The 23,605-nt window shown below is 38.9% G+C and overlaps 1 protein-coding gene across 4 annotated transcripts in view; it reads right to left on the bottom strand.

Moving 5' to 3' along the window:
• CDK8 (cyclin dependent kinase 8) overlaps window positions 1–23,605 on the bottom strand; it is a 75,422-nt gene that overhangs the window by 37,923 nt on the left and 13,894 nt on the right. For all 4 annotated transcript variants that reach the window (XM_066175907.1, XM_066175908.1, XM_066175906.1 and 1 more), the window contains exons 2-3: window positions 13,556–13,631; window positions 2,559–2,669 (exon numbers count right to left, since the gene is read on the bottom strand). In XM_066175907.1, the coding sequence (XP_066032004.1) occupies window positions 2,559–2,669; window positions 13,556–13,631 (187 nt within the window). The remainder of the gene's footprint in view (window positions 1–2,558; window positions 2,670–13,555; window positions 13,632–23,605) is intronic.

The raw sequence follows: 23,605 nt of genomic DNA, 5'->3' as shown, positions 1-23,605 counted from the left end.
AGAAGCCCAGATTTATTTCTTCTTTATTTGCTATACCCTTATAGCACAGTACTCTCAAAACAGAAGCTGTTGACAGAGCAGGTCTACAAATCTGTCCATGTAAAAGTCAGCCACCAAGTCAGACACAGAAAAAGAACCTTTAGCAATTCTAAGTTTAGATACAAGCAATGATGTCTGGCACCGAGGAGGAGCCCAAAAGGATGTGTTGTCTTAACACTTGAGTCCCAGGTGTCACTAAGTTCAACAGCAAGGTGTGCCATAGTCATGGTAACCAGTTCCATGTTTGCCTCCTTCAAACACAGAGGCAATTTCTAGAACAAACTCCTTAATATATTCACACTTTTTTCTGTAATGGCTCACATTTGTGTGATCATCAAAACAGCCCAGATCTTGTCTTCCAAAACCTGGCACCAAACTTCTATCATGTGCTTTTCCTACGTTCAGGACCCCTCATATTCCAGGTGCCAATTAGCTAACCCAACTATTTAACACCCTTCGGGAAACTGCCTTTCCTCTCCTGCTGCAGCCCAGCTCCACACAGCCTGCCCTCCATTGCTTCAGGCAGAAAGCTTGGCTTTCCTGTGAGGAACAGGCACATTTCTGCCCTGACAACGGTAAAAATGGAGATATACAGAAGCATTGATGAAAAGGTGACAGTCTCTGCACTGTCAGCCAAACACCACATACACAAGCATCCCTCAGCCTGAGCCACAAGTTTCACCTCCTCTCACCTCTCACTTCCACCAACTCCAAAACAAATGCTATTTTCATACAGTGGACAGAGAGAAGTGAACCTTCAAAGAGAGGCAGAAAAGCAGATGGTTGTCCTAGACTTCTTTTGTTCCTGCTCTAATACACTCTGTATTATCTGGCCCTTTCCCAGCCTTACTTAAAACCTGCTGTGCTAAATACACACAGTGCTAGAGCACTTGATCCATAGCCGGCTCTCTGGGGCACAGAGCCAGCCCAGTCACTGCAACCAAGGCTCTCACATCCAGATACACTGAACAACCAGGAGCTGGTGCAGCTGGGAAATTCTGGAGTTCATACAGGTATATGCATGTAAACTTAAAGGTCAAAATTGATGGTCATCCTAAGTTACTGACATCCAAACCAGTGTTTCATTAACAGAAAGGCTTCTGTGGTGATTTAGGTTAAAGTATGAAGCAACGCAGAAATGTATAAATACAAACAAGGACAGGTCGTAGTAATAATACTCCTATGAACCCTTGCAGCACATTTTGAAACAAAAAACCCCTCAAACATTCCTAGACCTCTGTAGCTTAGCATGTCATAAATATGGGGGAGTAGCAAAAAAAAAGAGTGCTCTTATTTTTCCATCATATTAAAATAAAACAAAACCAAACCAACTGTACTCCATTTCCTCAAGATGTTGTTGTTTCTGTTTATCAGCCTTAAGAATGTCTCAACATTTCAGCTGTTTGCTAACTTTCTTGTCCCTAATTTTATTTTGGTAACAAAACCTCAGTAACAAGTACCAGAACTTTTGAAACATTTAACTGTAAGAAAATATCTTTCATTTAGCTTAGCAGAAAGAAAACTGACACACTAGTTTTTAGGCAAATGCTACTGAATAATTCCAAACTATAAGGAACACTATTTTCAAAAGAAACTAGTTTTACTTCTGCTTGTGTGAAGTGACATGCTTATGAAAAAACAACTCATGATTCATACTGTGCAATTCTCACACGTACACATTCATAAAAATTTCCACCTCATTACAAATTGTTTCTGCTGCACCCTTTGATATGAATCAACCTCTTTTGAGGTTAGCATTTGTAGCATTGAGAGCAATGCTCCCAAAGTATGCCAGCATTTATCTGAGACACACACACCTTTTTTCAGGGAAGACAAGGGTGCATGGTATTTTTCATTTTTTATCATGCTACTTTATTTTTTTTAAGTATTTCAAATGGATATTAAGCTTACAAATACTGAATTGAGGAATACCGTATGTATATTAAAAGAAATTTACTTTGCCTCTAATAGGTTTATACTTTAAAGCTGTATCTTCCAATTAGGAATAATTAGCTTTCATCCCAAACACATGGAATTTTTGCAGATGAGCTGAGAAAAATTTTTCCCACTGAAATGTATGAATTAAATATACAGTGTCTACTACCATCTCATGTATTCACAGATGACAATCAATGCAACCAAAACTCTGAAACATCCTATTCAGAAAATAAGTTCATCATTTTTCAAAGGGAATTCACCCACATAATCAATACATTTTCCTGCACCCTACTGTAGCCGTAATAGGGGATTATATCTACATTTATTCAAGTAGACTTCTAGCTACTGAGAGCTGATTTCTGCAGATTTTTGAAGTTTATTTTCTTAAAGAGATCACAGGTTAACTGTGTGCTGTGTTTACTCAACATTTTCCATTGCTTTTCCTTTAGTACTGAAAATGCTTCCAACAAACATGGAGGTAAGCAGCTATGCTGTGTTTAAAAACTATCTGTCTCCCCTGATCCTGTCCCTTTGCTGCAACTAAAGCTCTAAGCCTGGTACCTACAAACAATTCACCTTACCCAGAGGTCATGTTCAGCGTAGTCAAAGAGAAGCCACACTTTCCTGTCAGCATGAGAAAGGAACACCTTCTGCAGAGAAATGACATTTGGATGCTTGAGCTCCCGCAGCAACTGTAAAAGAAAAAGTCCACAACAATTATATCCATACGTCCAGAGCTGGGATACCTAGAACACAAACAACAAAGGCTGAAATCTGCAAGCCATAGAAAACCACTTCTTTTTCATGAAAGAACCAGTCATTAGTTTCAAATCAAAGCTGAAAGCAGGCCATAACCCCCTCAGGGCATTCACTTCCTACTCATTTTCTAAAAGCTCAGCTCTATGTAAACCTCATTATTAACCAGGACCAAGATGACTGCAAACAGCCAGCTGTGGCATCTGCCCTTTTGCATAGGTTGTTATCTTCAACAGTCCCATTTGGGGTACCCCATTTTCTCCTCACTCCCAATTATCTGAAAACACTGCATTTTGGTTGCAGTCATTTGAGACTGAATGGGATGGCTGATGTACAGGCTGTCAATACAGTCAGCTAAACCAAGATGCAGTTTGCAAGGTGGACTCTGCTGATCTATAAGGTCACAATTCTCCACAGAAGAGGGTTCAGCTTCTTGCCACAACAGAGATGACACCAGCTAGTACATTCACAGAAGCCACCCATGAAATAGGACACAGTTCAAGAGAAAACTATTCTGGATGCACAAAGGCTGGTGAAAGGCAACCTGGTATGGAGCTCCTGGGCTGAAACACATCACGGTACTAACAGCAGAGAGAGCCACAGCAAAGGGACATGCCTGGAACTTCTTTTTGCAGCAGTGAGCCATTAAACCAGCTCAGCTGCTTCAGAAAATATAGTCTGAACCCCACCAAAAGGAAAACATAGATGAGATATAGCAAAACAACTGAATGCAGACAGCATCAGTCTATTTGAGCTCCACTGGTAATGTTACAATCATACTGTACTCATTCAATTGCTAAGAAAGAAACAAAAGCTTTATCTAAGCAAACTGTGGTTAAGTGTGACTGCCCAAAACTAGTCAATTTCCTGCCAGTTCAGTGTGCTAAAAATGATGACATTTTTTATTAAAAAGAATGGTTAGGGCTTTTTCTTTTTTAAAAAAATGCCAACGGAAAATTAAACTGCTCCAAACACAGAATTTGCTTCTAAGACAATCTATTTTCAATAAAATACAATTTTTCCACTACATAACAGGGGAAACAAAAAAATTCATTACTTTCTATTTATATTTTTGTCATAAGTGCTAAAATCTTAGCTGCTACTAAGATAGTAAAATGGAAGCGTACTTGTTTCCTTCTTTCCTTTTTCATGAGACAGACTTGCATTATGACTCACTGACCAGTCTCCAGTGTGACATTTCCTGAAAAAAGGACCTATAGCCCACAGAGATTTTACCTCAAGTATAAGATCAAACAGGGAGATAGTGTAGAGGAGACAAAGCAGCAATAGAAATCAATACAGAAGGCTGCAGAGTTTCAGCATGGTAAAACTAGAACTCTAAGATTTGTAAAAGCACTACATCGAGGCACTTTACAGCAGGATCCACAAGAAGTATGGAATTCTTTAAATGCCTGTGATACCTAGAAAAAATAAGATCAGTATGGGAAAAAAACAAGAAATGCTTATTTGCACTTTTTTATCAATTACAGGTGGGGACTGCCTGTGGTAATTTAACTCCAGCCAGAAGCTAAACCCCATAGAGCCACTTGCTCACCTCTTTCACTCAGACATGAATGGAAGAACAAAAATGCAAGAAAATCTGTGAGTGAGATAAAGACAGTTTAGTAAGTGTGAGAAAGGAATTAAGCACCACAACCACAGCCAAAAACAACAGAAGCAAGGCAAAGGCAATCACATACAACCTCCCACAGGATGGATGCCCAGACAGTCTCCAAGCAAAGGCTACCCCTCTAACGGTAGGAGGGGCAGGAATGGGAAACAGAGAAAGCCTGAACACTGTAAGCAATAGCTAAACCACTGCTGGCTTATCAACACTCCTCTAGCCACAAATCCAACACACTCCACCATACAGGCCAATGTGGAGGAGATTAACTGCATGCCAGACAGGCACAGCACCAAAGACCAGCCTCTCAATGGTGAATGATGTTGCAGGGTTTAAGGATAAGGACTGTGCCAGTCCTTATAACAAAGTAATTTTTCTTTAATCAGCATAAATTCACACATTAAATTTATGCCAAAATTTTAATTAACTGTGCCAGAAGATTACATGACAGTTCAGCAACTACGTGTCCATACCAAAATATTGTATTTCCTGTGACCTAATGGATACATCTGTACCAGATACAACAAACTATTCCTTGATGAAAGATGCAGATACTAGTCAGAGCTCTAAAAATAACGTAATGTTCCCTTTTGTCCTTTCTGATCCCATTTTAAGTCTCTCGTACTCTTTATTCCCGAGGTAGTAACTATCACCTACCTAAAAAAATCCAACCTCTTCACATGAAATGTGATTCAGCTTGGAGAACACACAGAAAACCTATCACCAAAGCTGAATACAAATCAGAGAAACTTTTAAGTAATGCAGCAGAAGGATTCCCTGTCTGTGTAGTGAGGCAGCACAGAATTTTCCCTGGTTTGTTCTAAGGTAGTCTTTGCGGACTTTGAGATTGACAGCATTCTTTGCTTTTTTCCTCCCACTCCACCTTGATCATTCCCCTTCCTACCTTCTACTTTTCCTCTAAACATCCCAGCAATCCATTCAAATACCCAAAAGTCCTACTCTACTCCTAAAAATCCCACAGAACCTGCTTTCCTCCTTATCAGTCCCAGCTGACATTGTTCAAGAACACACATGAGAAGTTCCTTTTGCAGCCCATCACTGTTGTATTAGGAGTTCTGGCCTTTGCTGCTGTCACTAACAGCACCTGGTACTGTTCGTGCATCTGTGTACTCCGTTTATCATTCTTGCTGGTTTCTCCCGTTGCCTTTTGTGCTGAATAGCTTTGAAATCCACCTTCTTTCAGTGTGCTTAAAATACCGGATGGATTCAGTTAAAGCCAGACAGCCACAAGCAACCCAGTGAATAGTATGGCTAACATACATCAGCAAAACCATCAGAATAAGGAAATGATTGCTGCAGTGGTGACAGATGATTCCTGAATCATTGTCTTGGAAAAGTTGAAACATTCACAGTGACAAATGCAAACACTGTCTGAAGTATCTGAAAGAGCTCATGCAGATGATAACACATCACATGGGCTTTAAAGAGCATTTTCAGCAACCGCAGTCTCCATGAACCAGGCCTCTCTAGCCCATAAAACCACATGCCTTTCCTACCAGATGACTTGACTTGTGTCCAGCAGCTGACAGAGTTCAAACAAAGACAATTCAGACAAAGTAGACTGCAAGAAACATGCTTTGACTATCAGTATGATGCCTGCTAATGATAAAGGCTATTTTTTGGCCTAATGACTTTGTTATCTAACTGCTTCTGTCTATCCTAGGTCAGCTCTGTAGAACACAAAGAGAAAGCAGACAAAAATTATGTTTGGCTCTCCGTAAATTGCCTTCCGTTGCATTTGCATATCACATGACAATTCAAATTTATTTCCTCAACCAGAAAGGTTTCTCTTATATTAGTCCGTTTGGGTACCCCCTTATAAAGAAAGGAGAGCCAACAGACCTTCAAAGAAATAGAAATCAGAAAAAGACAAAGATGGCAATACACCTGTTTTAGATGCCCATGTTTGTCCCTGGCTGGTCTTGCCCTTGTTTTCATATAGTTCAAGATCCAGCAAGGGAAACAGCATCCCTGTGTGCAGGTCCTGGGCTCACACTAAGGTCCCTCGAACTCCTTCTTGAAATGAAATGAAGAAATACTCATTCCACACAGTCACAGGGCAGCTGAGGGACAGTAAATCAAAGTGTCCCAATGATGCATAAAATTGTTAAATTACTTCAGGAGCAAGGAGAAAGTGAAGTAAAACAGGATGTTATTAAATAATCAACAGCAGCAGTAAGGGAACCAGGAACACTGCAGCATGACTAAGGCCAATAATCTTCTCTTGCACTAACAGCAATTATCTTTCACATATAGCATGAGCTGAAGTCAGCACAACTTTTTATAAACATGACCTGCTTCCTCCCGTGATATTCCCACATTTCTCGTAAAGTTCTCCACTACTACAACACTTCTCACAAGCCAAGACACAGCACCTTTCACATAAGTGAGGATTTCCAGCTCAGCTGCAAATGTCAACCCCTACTCTTGATGCTTGCAAACCTTTGCGGTCCACAGGGAACGTTACCTACAAAATGCAGCCTTGCAATACGACCATGCTTACTTCTATAATTCAAGCTGCACAGGATCAGTTATCAGGACAATTATTTCACCAAAATGCTTGTCAAGGACTGCAACAGGACGCCCAGGAAAGCGGCTGTGTTGCCATCCCTGGAGGTATTCAAAAGACATGCAGATGCGTTGTTACTGAGGGACATGGTTTAGTGCCGGACTTGGCAGTACTGGGTTAATGGTTGGACTTGATGATACAGGTCTTTCCAAACCTAAATGATCCCAAAATCCTATAATGTAGCACAACTGCTAGAGCAATTTGCCAAGTAACCTGGCCCAGAAGGAGTTTCCCCTATGTCAGGACATCAGCTATTTTAGAAAAAGCAGCTTCTTGCCCTGACCACCTTCCTTTGAGTGCCATGCAGCACTTCTCCCAAGCCCTAGGACTGTCAGAAAACTGGCTACACACAAAGCCATTGGCAGTATCAACCAAACACTCCTTTAAACAGAAGTCACTATTGCATTACATGGCTAGTCTGACAGCATCAACCAGCTTTAATCATCAGCTCATCCTTCAAAAAGGCTCACATCAGTTTCACCAAGGGATCCAAAAACAAACATCATACGTTAACAGTCATGCCATGGCCTTGCAATGGAAAAATGGGCAAGCAAATGTCTGCTTGGAACACAAAGCAGATTGCAGTTGATGCAGAAAGGGCAACTTTCAGACTGGAAGGAGAATGACAGATTTTACTCATCCTGTAACAAATAAGGTGCCAGTGGAATTACTGCTACAACAGATGAGTATATGCAGCAATAAGATATTACCTGAAACACTATGCCTAATTCTGGCACATTCAGGAAAGATTAATTCCAACTGCAACAGGGCAAAGAAAGCCCAAGCCGATACCCAGAGGAAGGGAGAGCCTACTGCTCAAAGAAAACCTGCAAGCCAAGCCGCTTATAGCTTGCCAAAACAAAGCAGAGAAGAAACAGTCTCTATCTCTCTCTTTAAAATGAGAGCAGAAGAGAAGAGCTATTTTAACTAACTGACAATATTATGATAAGTACAAATGGGTACGAATTAGTCATGATTAATTTTAGCTTAAAGGCTGAATAATGTTCATAGACTCATTACTAGAATGAGACTCAGAAACTGCCTTCAGAGATCTCTTTTCCTTACAAGCTTAACTTGCAGCTTGCTAATTTGTTTTAAGTACTCCTTGCTTGTCTGCAAGAGCAGGAGTAGAATATGATGACTCCAGAGATGTCACCCAACTCTAAGCCACAAACATTTGTTAAAAAGTTTCCAATCACTATTCTTAGCTTCCTATGAAACAGTGGAGCTGGACTCAAGTACTTTAAACTCGTTATATAAACTAACCCCCAAATTTATTATAAAACTGCTCAAATCCCAGGCTGGCTGAGCTCCTATGCATCAGATTCGAGATCTGTTTGCTTCAGTGTAAATACAATTTGAGTTTTATATTCTCACGAGTCAGACATTCTACAGTACTAAAAAAAGAACAGAATACCTGCTGAAAGTACAAGCTGTTTTCCTTTCAGAAGTGTTCAAATAAAAGCTTACAAAGGCATTGTAACAAAAAGTTATAATACTGCTCACTCTAAGAATTTATTATGAAGCTGACAACACATTTTTGAAGCTTCAGTTCTTCAGACAAAGCAACAATTTCACAAAGTTGTATATTTTATTCTTTTGATTTTTTAAAGTCCTAAATGTGCAAAAAAGAAGCCTGACAACTCAAAACGTCAAGAGGAGAAATAACCTTTTTTTACCTTCTGCAATGTCTAAAATAAGTGAGTCTTATGTGATGTCACATGCAAGTCAATATTTATTAGCACCTTTTAATTCCAAACACATTCAAAGTATTAAAAGAGGTGTTACTAAATGTTCCCTCAAAGTAAGGAGGTGGATGAAGAATCCAGATGAGACAGACACTGGATATCAAGCTTGAACAAATTCTGCTGTACACAGAAAACATTATGATGCCTAAGGATTCTAATTACAACATTTAGTCAGCATATTCGTCCCACTGTCACAGAACTATAAACAGTGCTACACTCCCTGTACCCAAAATCTCTCAAGAATACTGTCTTCAGATCACTAATGTAGCTTGGTAAAGTAAGCAGTCACAACTGATATTTTACATACCATGTCAGTATTAAACTAAAGTATCTGAGAAACATTAAACATGCCAAAAAGAGGCAAATAAACATGTCTTCCTCAGTACTTTGTAACCTTTCCTTACACGGAAAGATTGCCAAGAAACCATAACGTCCTCTGACACGAGGAAGACAAGCATTCATCTAAGTGATTTCTGTGTTTGGTCTTTCTTGTGGGAAATTGCTTTCACTGTTTGCGTGGAAGGGACATGACAACCCCCACAACCTGAGGAACCTACACCCAACTTCTGTTCATTGCCACACAGCTGGTTCAGGATCTCTTCAGGCAAGCTCACTTGCGAGACTCATTTGTTCCTTAACCAGGGGAAGGTGTTGAAGAGGGTAAATCCTGGTGTCACCCAGTTTTGGTTTCTGCCTCATGGGGCCCCTCTGGCTGCTGCAGGCCGAAGAGATCAGAGTCATCCTCAGACTGTGAAAAGAGCCTATGAAAGAGCCCTTACACCCTTCTTCCATCCCTTCCACTGGCAGAGGGAAGACAGACCTGATAATCACATGGTGACACACTGTTGTCACCCAGGGCATGGAAAGCCCAGTGTGTGAGAAGACTCTCTAGAGGAGCCTCCTCTACCAAGGTCAATGCAGGCAAGACCATTCACCAACAGCAGCTCCCTTCTTATGTGCTGTGGGCCTTCTTACGGGCCTGCCGCCCTCCAGCCCAGGTGAAAGGCATGGGGACAGTGCAGATACAGAGATGAGCAGGCCAGCTGCAGAGGAGCTCTGTTAAGTAACAGCACAGCCAAAGGATGGTTCAACTCTGCTTGCCACTCCACAGAACTAACAAAACTGCTCTTTTGCCCTTTGGCGAAGATGAACATCCTGCAGGCACATTATCACTAGATCCAACACAGCGGACAGCATCTTTTGTGATAACAGCCTGCACTTGTTTTAACAGGAAATATAAAATCCTAGGAATGCCTCCAAGGCAGACCGAAAGAGTGAGAACAACCAGAGAAGCCAGCTGGTAATTTTCTGTAGTTTTCTGTTTCATCCATGGCAGCCCCAAGGCTGTTTTAACTCCCGCAAACTGGATATGGTGTTTAAAGGACACAACACAGACAGGAGACAGCCAGAGCACAGCACTGTCCACCCGACATCTGCATTGTCACATTCAACATTTCCATCACTGAAAGCATCTGCTATGACACCTAGTATTTCCTCTTCAGAGCCAAGATAAAAATTAATACTATCAGGTATTTCTGTTGACCTAACCAGGCACCAATAAACAAATTACATGGAAAACTGGTAAAAAGAAAAAGCAAAACAAAACAAAAACCCCAAAACCTTCATAGCTCCCTTAACTAAACAAAACAAAAAACAAAAATTCCAAACAAAACCTCAACCTAAGCAACTCCTCACTAGCCAAAGGAAGCATACGCAAGCAAAGTACTTGCAAAACCTGCTAAAACTGAATGAAAAATGCTGATCAACATAAAACGTGTCAGCAAATCACTTGGTTGCTTCAAAACCTAGGACTTATGTATAGGAAACTGTCCAAGACAAAATCCTGAAGCGCTATTTAAAGCCTAGTTAACTACTTCTGCTTTCTACAGCCTTGAAGAATTCTCCGGCTTTGCGAACTGTGAAATAGCATTTGCTGCACTATTCCAGGTGGATAGACTTTAATGACTTTCTTCCACGTGATTAAATCAGCAGACGAGGAATCAATCATTTGGGCTTGTACATTCTGCATATTTTTATACAAATCTTCTCACCATTCTATCTCTCTGCTCTCCCATCTACCACAAATTCAACTCTTGGCATGCTGAACGTGCAGCTTTTAGTGCCTGCTTAAATCCTCAGAAGTGATATTGCAGATCACAAAACAGATACCCAGCATAGCAGGCAGTGCACAGATCTGCAGAGAACAAGATACGGGCAGACAAACATTCAGTTAAAGTGCTGAAAGAGGCAGGATTCACAAATGTTTACCGTGGTGGATGAATGAGGCAAAGATAAGGAAAAATACAACCCTTCAACTAGCTTGATATGAAACATATTGATTGAATTAGCACAGTAACTGTTAACTCCACCAAGTAAACAAATGGTTGAAGAAAATCAAAGTTCAAATGATTGAAGAAAAAAACCACAAACAAATCACTTATTTAAACTGAGTTATAGATTGAGCTCATCCCATAACTGATTCAGCCATATGAAATCAGGACTCTAACCTAGTTCAAACCTTTCCCTGTAACTGATGAGTATCAACAGTTACTTTATTTTTCTTACATTGTTCTCTAACTCAGATGTCTGCATCAAAGAGATGTCTTAGAAGACTAAGTTATGGGCATTTTTAAATATAAAAGTTACTCAATACTGCAAAACCGAAGTTAGTCATCATAAGACAAAAGCCATGGCAGAGCTGTAAAAACAAGAGTTTCACTGGGATTTATATCAAACAATATTCTTCCCAGATTGTCACAGAGTAGAATATACAAGCCTCAGCTCTACAGAGAAAATGAAATGGATACAGCTTATATGCAAATCAAATCATCCTCATTCCTCTTAACACCACCACGCTCTTCAAATGCATTAATTTGGGTAGTCCAGAACACTGTAACAAAGTCTGGCACACAGTCTTGACTTTTTTAGTACAACAAATAATTTTACTCGTTATATGTACAGACAACAGGGTACAATACCGCTGGTTAACTCAGTAGCATTTTCACATATGTTACAAATATTCATATCATCAATATAAACAGGATGATTATTATTTTCAATGTGATTCCTTTCCATAGGAGGTCCATTTTTCTCCTTTTACATTATTAATTGACAGAAGGGTAGAAAAATATATTTAAGTCTATTTAGAATTAAAATAAACAACACCATTCCAGGGGAAAAAAAAATTCTCCTGTTCACTTCAAACAGCAACATCAAAAGAATGGCAAGAAACAAATTCAAACCCAGAAGTCCACAGTGAATTATTAATTCAACTGCAGGAAAATTCAACCACAGTATTTTAAGTCACAAGCCTGGAAACATAACCAGAAGCAAAGTCAACTGTAGCTCAAGAAATACTGTTTCAGGTTTCTCTTTCTATCCCCAGGCTTGCTTTTGGGCTCTACACTCCTCTTCCCTCTCAATACCCACTTTCTTGGCATCTTTGGTATTTGCACTGTGTTCCCTCCTTTCCTCACCAACCCTGTCCCACGTGGGTCATGAGCTGCACTGATGTTCTCTTCCAAAGGCACACACTGCAGCAGTCCAGAGCATGGAGAAAACACCCCTGCTGCTCGCGCCTTTTCCATCAATACTGGGGACCTTGCTGCCCATGAGGAATGAGTCCAAATCCTTCCTGCCTGTCAGCCAAGTCAATGATTCCCACAATGCACAGAAATTGAGTTAGGGTCATACACAGAGCAGAGATACCTCCCCAAAACCAGCCAGGCTTCTGCAGCCAAGTTCAAGCAGAACAAACTCTTCACATCTTTTCAGGCAAATCACTGCAGAAAGACAACAACTTATCCCAAATCCCTCTGAAATGGTAGTTGACATTTCCTAAAAGCATTCAGCCTGAGTCACAGTATTTGGAAAACTTGTGCCCAAGTGGTTGAAAGTAGTAAAATTTAAGACCCTGTTTTCTGCTCCTTTAGTTCAGAGTGGATGTCTACAATAGCAGAGGGCTCAGCTTTCACCATTGGAGAAAAAGAGTATCTCCTAAAGAATATTCTTTGTGCTTCTTTTTCACCTCAGATCAAGGACTAATGTTTTTGATATCACTAAACCAAGTGGAGTTTGACTAAGTGGGAAAGCCTAGTACTCACTTCAGTCAATGAAAATGAAATTTTGGGTGAAGTTTTACACTCTTGAGGAATATGGACTTTATTTCCTTCCCACACACCCCTTTAAGTTATGTGCATTTCCTTTTAGTAAGCAATTTCATTTGAAACATTTAAAGAACAACGAACCCAAGCAGCAGTAAAACATAAGAACATACAACAGGTAAGCTTCATAATACCAGTTCATGCACTTTCTTCACAAGCTTCTCACAAACTACAAGTAGAGGACATTATTCACCAGTTTCTAACAACATGAAATATACAAATAGAAACATGAAAAACTAAAGAAAATGTTTGAACAGCATTCATGGCTGTATTACATCCTCCAAGGCAACAATAGTCTCAGCTTTGAAATCATCACTAAAACAGAAGTTCAAATTTTAATCATTGTAAGCCAGTAAGAACTAATTTCTTTAAGAAAAGAACTGAAGTACAACACTAGAAGTCAGACCAAATGTGTAATTTAAGTCACTAACACAAATCATATTTTTAAACTGCTACATTTAAATATAATCTGCCCTGAGGCAGACAGTAAATTGCAACTTTAAAACACTGTCAATTTTAGACAGCAAACATAACAGGCACATAAAATCTTCAGTCAGATTTGTACTTAATTTATACCCCTATGATAAAAATGTAGCACCCATAGCAGAATAACATGATTGGGCAGACAAAACCCAGCATGCATGCAAATTAATACTCCTAGTAAGTTTGTTTGCTAGTAAAAAGAACTGTTACTTACTGCTATTTCTCTGCATGCAGACATGGAAATTCCAGTACCTTCTATCTGTTTTAAAGCATAATCTTTATCATCTTTCCTGTGAAGAGAAAAAGAAGTTTCATTTGGTTTTTTTTTTTTTTTAATTGCACCGTGAAATCAAAGTGAGCTCTTCAGTACCATTCAGAGATCAGTTTCTAACTAACACAAATTATGTATCTTATTTTCATTCTTTACTAGTTAAATGTCTGGATATCCAGCTAAACTGTAAGCTACCCAAAACACCTTGATAAAGTTAAAATATAAGCCTGCTCTCATTAGACTGAGATTACTTAAAAACTTTCTTTTCTAAATGCAATGATTAACACTTCTTCCATTTCTTACCTCTCTTATTAAAAAGAAAACAAAGAAAACAACTAGCACATACTAGAAACAAGCCTAGCTAGGGCTTTTTCTCACATAAATGTATTACTCTAGGGCACAGTAAGTCTCACCCCTATTTTAATGAATTCTTGAGCAGCCCAGAACTCATATCACATTAAAACATCGTTTCTTTCCCCTAGGTACCAAATGCACCTTAAAATTTTGTTCCTACCAAGGTAATGAAACTGCCAAGATTAATAAAAAAATCTCCACCAGATGTTAGTGCAATCTGAAGAATCCAGAAGTGGATTCCAGTGGAAGGTGTCCTTGTCCCAGACAGGGGAACTAGAACTGGATGACCCTTCCAATCCAAACCATTTCATGAATCTATTAAAAGTTTGCTCAGCTTCAGACACACGCAACACTTAAAAACAATACCGTGATCTCCCTGTACTTCAAACAGTACGTAAGAATCATTTAATTAAATGCAAGCCTATTAGAAACTCCAGCTACCAAAAGCAAAATCAGGAAGAGATACACTGCAGCAAAAGAAAATACTGAATTCTTGCTCGTTCGCAGGCTCAAAGACTCAAAACTTCTGAGATGGAGTGCTTGTCCTTCCCACTTGTGGGCAGGCATCCACAGTACTCCTGGGGGACATGACACTTTAACAGTATTGCCTTCAATATCTGGAGCACTTGTATAGCCTCGAACCTCTAGGTTACATAAGAAGTCTTATTCGTTTTTAATGAATACAGCTTTCACAGCTGTGAAGAGCCACCCTAAAAAAATTAAATTCAACCATCCTTAAGGCAAATAAGACTAAGCTGTAGTTTAAGGATTGGGGAAAAATGCACTTGCTTCTTCCAGCTCTCACCATTTGTAAAACTCTGAATTGCTTTATTCCTACCCAAAATACACACTTTTCCCTATTCATCACCGCCTAGAGAAAAGAGAGAAAAGTGGGAAATTAATGGACAAATTTGAACATGGATAATGAGAAAGAACAAACAGCAAGTAGACAACAGAAGATTTCAGTAAGGGGCCAATTACATGGATGCAGCGAGATAAAAGACAACAAAATACACAGCAGTTGACACAAAAAAGGAAAAATATAGTAGGGAACTCAACCACAGAAGGCATTAAAAAGTTTCCATGTAATAAAGCCCTAAAACTTGCCAGCCTGGAAGAGAAAGAGACAATGCTGAACATAAACTCTTAAGTGACCAAAACAAGGTGTTACATGATCCCACAGAGTACACACCTCTACACAACTAAGACAAAAACAAGTTGCATGAAGCCCAAAACCAAGAAACCATTTTCATGCTAAGCGCATAACTGAACTGTACAAATCGCGATGTAAGAATAGTACAAGGACTAAAAGGCATAAACAAATTTAAGATCAAATTACACAATTTGATCTTTTGATGATCTTTGGTAATTTGATTTTGAGATCAAATTAACACAAACCCATGCTGGATAAGGAAGTTATGGAGCACTCCACGAGCAGCTTCTGAACATAACCCCAAGTTGCTTTACAGCACAGAGATTTCCAATGCCACTGATATAAAAAGAGCGAAATTTTCTCAGCTAAAAATTGTTGCACCCTCTATCTAGCAAAGTCTGGCTATCCAGCTGTTTGTTACTCAATAGAAATTTGAAGCAGAACAAATTGGACTTTAGGTTACTCTTATTGTCCTATGCGCTCATCTACTCAGTTTTGAGGTGTTTGGAGAGATCTGTATTTCAGGAGAAGCGCTACCACACAGCTGCTACTGTTACATGCATTACGACTGACAGGACAGGGAGCAAAATGGGTCAGACTAAAGGTTCCTCTCATTGCCCTGTTGCTTATCTGCTTCGATTTCAAGGTATTTGAGGGATGAGCCAGTATTAACGCGAGGTACTACCGTAAATCTGGTGATACTACAAGCACCGCTGGTAGCACTGTCTACAATGAAGCCTGCCATACATTTAAGACGGTACAACTATTTTTAATTGGTCAAATTTTTGCCAAATTAAATCTGGACTAAAATTTTCCATACCAGATGGCAGACCTTCTCTGTATTTTTTCAGGAAAAAAACCCCTCAGCTGTTTCCTGAACAAAACTGGAAGAACACTCTTTCAGCTGTGTATGTTAACTCTTTCACAATCAGGGCTTTAATGCTGAAATTTGACAGGGTGGCTTACAGAACACAGCATTTGGTCTTCTCAAAGCAATGGATGAAGCCCCTGAAAATTAATCTTCTCACATTAAAGGCCATTTTAAGAGCTGAAATCCAAAGCTTCAAAGCCCAATCTTGCTCGGCCCTTACCAGTGACCCAGGGCTTAGGGAAGGAACCATTCCCTCGCTCTGCTCTGCCCAGGCACTGCATGAGGGAACCCAGACCAAGTGGCCTCTCTGCTGGGTCCTCACCCTACCCATTAAGTCTAGAAGAAATATAAGCATGGCAAAAAAAGAAGGAAAATATATTAAGTTTATGGATAAAGCACATTTTTAGCACCATGCTAAACGCTCCTCCACAATGAAGAAAAAAATAACCAAAGGCTTCTGTGACTTAAATTCTCTGAACTGTGCTGACACAGTTGAGACAAAAAGTAACAAACCAATTCCTATCCCACTCCTGAAATCTGTTCTACACTGAGGCTGCAAAAACACCATGGTTGCCCCACCACAGCAGAAGTACCAGCTTTTCCATGTACAGGCATAGGAATGTCCTGCTGTTACCTTTAAGCCCAGTTATATTTTCTTTGTAAAACCTAACGCGACTCTTTGGGAGCCAAGGGAATTGGGGGAATACTTTTTAAAGGGAGTGGTAAGAGTTTGCAGGAGTACCAAACACAATGACCAAGTTTATTTTACAAAACTTAAGAAAATATTTTGCCAATAGTCTGTTTAGAATCACAATGCAGCCCAAGGCTTCTCCATGATTTTGGACATGGGCAATTTCCTTCTCTGAAAATAAAGAAATGTTTGAAGATAAAGAGATATTCAAAGACAAAATAGAAAAAAAACCCAAAAACAGCAGTAAGTAAAATGAAAAAAAAAAGGGAGGGAAGAAAGTCCTGTTTATAAACATCTTCCACAGCCAACTGTGAGTAACAAAATGGGCCACTTAGCAGGCTGCATTTTAAGGGCACAGTAAGACTCAATTCAGCTAAACTTCTTCCTTTTAACAGAGAGCTCATGTTGGGAAAATCTGTTCTCTTTCCCTGCTGCCTGGAGTTAAACATTAAGTAACTTCAGCAGCTCCTCCACCTACCAGTAGGCTTAGAAAAGCTGGTCAATCTGCAAACCTATTTTCATATCGATTTATTCTTACTTTCCTGCACTTAAGTAGGCTGGTATCTTCAACTCTGCGGTGCTTTCCAGTAGTAACAAATGGCATCAGAGCAGCAAGAATAAGAAAACTCACTTTGTACACTGCTGCTGACAACAGCAGTACTTACTGTAGTCACAAGCAAACTACGTAACCTTGTGGAAAATACTCAGAGAGACAACACTACATCAGAGGCGTAAACTTGAAAAAAATTATTACCGGCAGCATCACTTCCAGCAGATTTTAATGACAACAAAAACAACCAAAAAAAAACCCCCAAGTAAATTACCATTAAAAGTATAAAAGGTGTTGCTCTTACAGCTTGCATAAACTAAACCAAAAAATTGCCATCTTTAAGAGTTTCAAGTTTTTATTCCAATGCTGCTTCTAAACATCGTAGTTTTTTATGTTCTATGGAATTTGGAAGTACAATGGCATCATAAGAAATATTCAGCCTCTGGGAGGAAAAAAAACGCTAAAAAAAATCTGTACATAAGTAAAAGCAAGAAGGCTTATTACATAAAAGGCAGATTTTAAAAAAATGGTTATTTCATCTCACATACCAAAAATATTGTAGAAATGTATTGACACAACACTACAATATACCCTTTATTCGGATCATCAGGAGAGTTCAAAATTCATCTTAGTAATAAATATAGCAGAATAAAGAACCAAAGTCTTTAAATCAGTGACGATCATTCTAAATTTACATCACAGTTAAAAATCTCAAATTCAAAATTAACAGGTCACAATGTAGGATTAGTTTTGTCTATAAAGAAAGAGATGTAAAATCTGACTACAGTTAAACATTGGGGGGGGGAAACAGACACTTAAGTTTTCAACTACCAAGGGGAACTATAAATGCAGTATCACTTCTACAGAAAACTCTAAAGAACCTCGTAACTGTTTATGCCTCTTATTCCCTAAAAAATCTGATAATGAAAGATAAGCCTACTAATAAAACATGTATGAGGTTTGGTTTTTTTGACTTCTACATGTTAAATTATGAAAATCAAACACAACAGCAAAGTATGACATTTAGGAGACTTGGCATTTTCATTTTGTGGCATCATTCTCTAACTCTTCTCCCAAGTCACAGCAGTGGTAATTTTTGGTTTTGTTTTTAAAGAGATTAAAATCACCCTAGTCATACCAGAGATGCAATGAAGTCTACAGGAAGTAGTAGTTCAGTTCTTGGGAAGTGTATAAATGCAAAAATGCAGTTTTTGAAACTGAAAGATTTAATATTTTTATACTAAACGCCCATGATATAACCACAGCAAAAATTTAAATACAAACCATAACAAGGCATAATTTTCTAGAAAGCACAGCAAGATGAGGGCAGACCTGGTACCCATTCAAATGATGACTCACAAGAATAGAATTACCTGATTCCTCTTCCAACACCACATTTGTGGCACCAAATAATCTTGCTTATTCTTGCAGAATAAGTTATTTATACCAGGAATTCTATTTGTTTTGCATTTTGTACCCTTTAACTACCAACCCAGTGTGTTGGAGAACCAAGGGGCAAAGGACAGCAGAAGCTTAGGCTGTCAGTGCATTCTCAGTGCCCTCTTGGCATCGGTTTTCACATCCTATTCCCAACTACGCATTCCCAACACTACTGGCACAGTCCTGGTGAAAGGAAGTAGAGGAAAACCAAATTAGGGATAATGTCAACAAATTGGACACACTCAAGTCCACATGACCAGGCGGGCTGCATTCAAGGGTGCTTGACGGTGCTGTCAAATGTCATTGCAAAGCCACTGTGTCATCTACAAAAGGTCACGGTGCACAATGGCAGATCATTGGAAAAGGGCACATATTGAGACCCTCTTTGAGAAGGGCAAAAAGGTTCAGTGATATTATAGGACAACCAGACTAATCTCAGTCTGTGAAAAGGTTATGCAGCAAGCTCTCCTTGGAAGCTATTTTCAGGCCCGTAAAGGAAAATAAATGACTGGGAACAACCAGCAAGGATTTTCCAAAGATAAGTTGTGTCTCATCAAGCTGTGTATCCTATACAATGAGAAAAACAGCTCTATGGACAGTGAAAAAGCACTGGATGTTACCTTGACCTTAGCAATGCTTGTGACATGATCTAATCATACATGCAGAGCCAAATTAGAGATCCTGGACAGCAAGCGGCTGCGTGGGGCTGAGCTGCTGGGGTAATCCTCAAAAAGTACATAAACTGCCTTCATAACTGAAGAATGCAGTAAAATCTAAATTTACTAAGGGTTATTGTCACAACAGCTGAGAGTGAGAAAAGTTACAAATAGTAAAAACATTTAAATGTACGAAACCCAGCGGTTATCACTGCATACATTTCAATGCACAATGCTGAGCAGATATAACTCTGTGGAATGAGATGTAACAGCTCTGTGAGGATAGAAGGTAACAGTCAAATAGCAAAAAATTTGTGCATCAGCAGAAAATAAAATGTACAGGAAAAAAACAGATACTAGCTACTGGGCACGACAGCTGAGAAGACACACTATAAGCACCTGATTTCCCAGAAAGACATTTAGGTCAAAACTGTTGTCAAACTCATTAGCACACACAAAGTCTCATCACTGACCCTGTACCTTCAGGTAATCCTAAAATAAAGAACAAAATCTTATAAATCATTCTCTCGAAAACATCAGAGCTAACAGTGACGCAATGATAACTACTCCATCTTCTTGTAATTTCCTTTCCACAAAACTTTCGGGTTTTCATGTATCAAAAAGTTTTCCAATTATGCTGACAAACAGAACTGAAAAATACCAAGACGTTTTGCCTGCTTTGAGTCAATTGGTTGTTGCTGAAACAACCCCATCTTCATCCACACACACTCCTGCCCACTGCAATAGAGCCCAGGCACTCATTTTCAGATGGAGATGAGCTTGTTCGGGACTTTTTCTGAGCTTATTCATAAAGGCATTTCCATAATTTTCTCTGGCACACTTTCTGCCCCATTAGCACATTGAAGTGGCCTGCTGAATGCTCAGATAACAAAGAGTTATCTAAAAACAAAAAGGAGACATAGGAGAAATGCAGGAGTTCCTGTCCACATTTAAGACAAAGTCAGATTACCTTCTAACCAGGACTGTTTTCCCACATCAACTGGATGCAGTACATCCACATTTGCCAGAAGGCTGCAGCTTAGTGCAGCACCCCTTGTAGAAGTAATTATTATGAACACTGGAAAAATTCACCATAGCTAAAGCTGCATATTTTTCAAAATATGGAAACACTATGAACTAAAATTATGTTCTTCTTTTATAGAGGTTTAGGAAGGACTTGAAAGTTATTTTACTTCTACTGATGCTCTATGCATATTATGAATACAAATTTCCAAAAGTTGATAACTCCACAAATAGCTAATTTTACTAGGGCCACTCATGAGTTTTGTCTTGTGAGCACATTTCATAGTTCAGCTGGCTAAATTAAGTTGGACCAAACAAAATCAGAAGATAAACATTAGCTCAAATTGCTTTTACATTAGGTTCTTCATTTGACTGAACTTAAAAACATTTTGAAAAATGCAGTAGTTCTATTAACATGCATCAAACTTACAGGAAATAGGTTAACATTATCTTCTCTGTTATAAACTGCATGCTACACAACCAAAGCATGACTATTTTTAAAAGTTCAGATTTATTCAAGCCCAGAGTATTTACATGTATTTACAACCAGCTTAAAGTTTATCCCATCATAAATTCTAGCTTGTTCCTTTCAAGGAAGAAATCTGCCAAAAATGAGATAAAATCCCAGATTTTGTCATGAAAGCCTCTTATGTATTAATATATGAGAAAGGATTATTAATAATACAACTCAGTCAGAAAATCTGGGAATCTGAACTATTTTTTACACATTTCAGCTAAAAAGAGTAGTTTACAACTCTTCTATCCTGTACAAAGTTCCTGCAAAGAGAACACAAGAATAAAGGAACATCACTTTCCAGGAAGAGAAGGGAATAAAGTGCAGTTGGTACTAGATAATGTGTAGATGAGAATAAATTCAGTTCATAATACAGTGTGATTTCTTACATATTTGTCCACTAAAAGCAGCGTCTTTCACCAATTCTAATACAGACACCAGCATCGGGACCTCTTTCCAATGTCACGCACTCTCCAAAGAGTGCTCAATGCCAAAGGGGGAGATTCTGGACTGCTTCCCTATTTCTACAGAAATAAAGTTATTTACTTCTTCAACTTCAGATGTGATGTACACAAAAAAATATGAACAAAAATGCATGGAAGCATGTTAAAAACAAACAAAAAACCAAAACAACAACCAACCAACCAGCAACCAAAAAAAAAAAAGCGGTGATGAACTGTCTAGAATCCACCGGAGCTGAATGGAGCCTCCAAACAATACAGCCTCCTGCAAAACCTGCACATTGCAAAACTCAGAAAAATTGACAAAAACTTAATATTTCATTTAAATTGCCCCTGCTGTTCTCTCCTTTCTCTTCTTCTTTTCCGGAGATGTAATAAAAATATATATGTCTTAATGTTAGGCAGTGAACATCCTGCAAATTTGTCAGTAAGTTCTAGCTGAATCAAAAATTTAACTTAAGATCTAGCAGAAAGAGCATATTAAAAATGTAAACATCAAACAATCTAGGAGAAGAAAAAAAAAAAAAAAGGACTTCTCTCTAAGGCAACATTTCAATAAATTTGCATGGTAAGAGTTGGGGTTTTTCCCCTTTCGAAGACATGTACACGATGCACAGAAAAAGCAGATGTAAAGACAGCATATGCAAAAGCAGGGACAAAAAAGAGTTTGTGCTCTTCACTGTTGCTATCTGCCCCTCCATATAGCTTATCCCCCCAAAAAAGTAATGCTTCAGAATGACTGAGGCTTGTTTAAAAGTTAACACTTTAATATGCAAATTTTAGACACTGTGTGCTTTAAAAAAAGCAAAACCAAAAACCTTTATAAAAGGATAGAAGGATGTAAGGTGCACACTTTTTCACTGAAGCTGGTTTAATGCACTTTGATCTAATATTACAACATGTCATGTGAAAATAAAAGCCCATATTACTCACCACAAAGCTAACACAAATAAATTAATCCAGGGGAAAATGCATTAACAGAACTGAATTTATTAAAGGTCTGGCTAAGACATCAATATTTTTCCCATTCCCAAAATACTTAGGAGGACATGGCAAAATCACTGGGCCAGAACACCATCATTATTTTCATCAGATAGCAAGGCTCATGCTGGGAATACTTCCTACTTCAAAATAAATCCTCCAATAATCAGAGCTTTTAGTGGGTAAAGAAAAAGTAATTTCCAAAGCTGGAGGAAAAACCATCAACAGCAAGCCAATAAACACAAGGGCTTCTGAGATGTCTGATGTGGTGAACGGCAATTACTGATTCACTTTTTTCCTTTTGTTCTTAAGATTTATTTTTATTTAATTAACAACTTTTGCCACAACATGTAGTTTGGCAGGAAGTTCAAAGCAACCAAGTAAATTCAATGATGCACTGTACATGTGGTTCTTCTGATCTAAGAATTTGCTGCTGTCAAAAGGAAAGTCTTCTCTCAATATCTCTGCCTTGCTGCTCCCAGCCAAAAAATACCCTCCCTTTATGCCAGCTCTGGTCTGTGCCACACTCCATTACATGATTCACCTCCTGCATTTTCTTAAGAGTTACCTACTTCTAAAAAAGAAGTTAACTAAAGTTAAGTAAGTTAACTAACACGAGTTAACTAATTCTGTCAGTTTACAGCAGGGTACAAGGAGAACAAGTAGAGGAGAGAGATGAAGAAGAAAAAACAAGAATAGCACTCACTTTCTAGTGGTGGTAAAACCTCAGGAAGTATGGCTGTCCATAATTCAAAACACAGAAAAAAGGCAAGAAAGAACAACCCCAGAAAAGCCAATCTTGCCCCTAGCTCTGTAATTAGCTCCAGCACAGAATTTCCACAGAGGAGAGAATCCCTGGGATTTGATTCTCTTTTCCTCTCTTAATACACAAAACTGTACTTTGACAGCCAGCCTAAAATCTAGGTTTTAAACCCACATAACTATAAGGATCACTCCTATGAGATTAGCTGATGGGCAGCAGACCCCTGCTGCAGACTCAAAGCTCCATGGTGCTTTACTCAAGGTCATGGCAGTCTTATCAGTACTTTTATAGGAAACAAAACAAGAAGTTCCTACACGAATTATCTCTAAAGGAAAAGATTGCTGTAAATTATCTGCACTTTCCTTCTTTTCTCAGATTGCTCTTAAGTCACCTCAGTATCTGTACCACTTCAGAAACTAGAAGCTGCATAAAGAGTGCACAGCATTTCAAAGAATCAGCAACAAACTGGGCTAAAGCACAAGTCTGCACTCCAGAAAACCCTCATTTCATTGGGTAACTTCTGGTTTTGGTCCATT

The sequence above is a fragment of the Chamaea fasciata genome, unplaced genomic scaffold (assembly GCF_029207755.1).
Source record: "Chamaea fasciata isolate MVZ Bird 193981 ecotype frontalis unplaced genomic scaffold, bChaFas1.0.hap1 SCAF_2, whole genome shotgun sequence".
Classification (NCBI taxonomy): domain Eukaryota; kingdom Metazoa; phylum Chordata; class Aves; order Passeriformes; family Sylviidae; genus Chamaea; species Chamaea fasciata.
The sequence above is the reverse complement of the archived record's forward strand: the minus strand, read 5'-3'. Positions and strand labels throughout refer to the sequence as shown.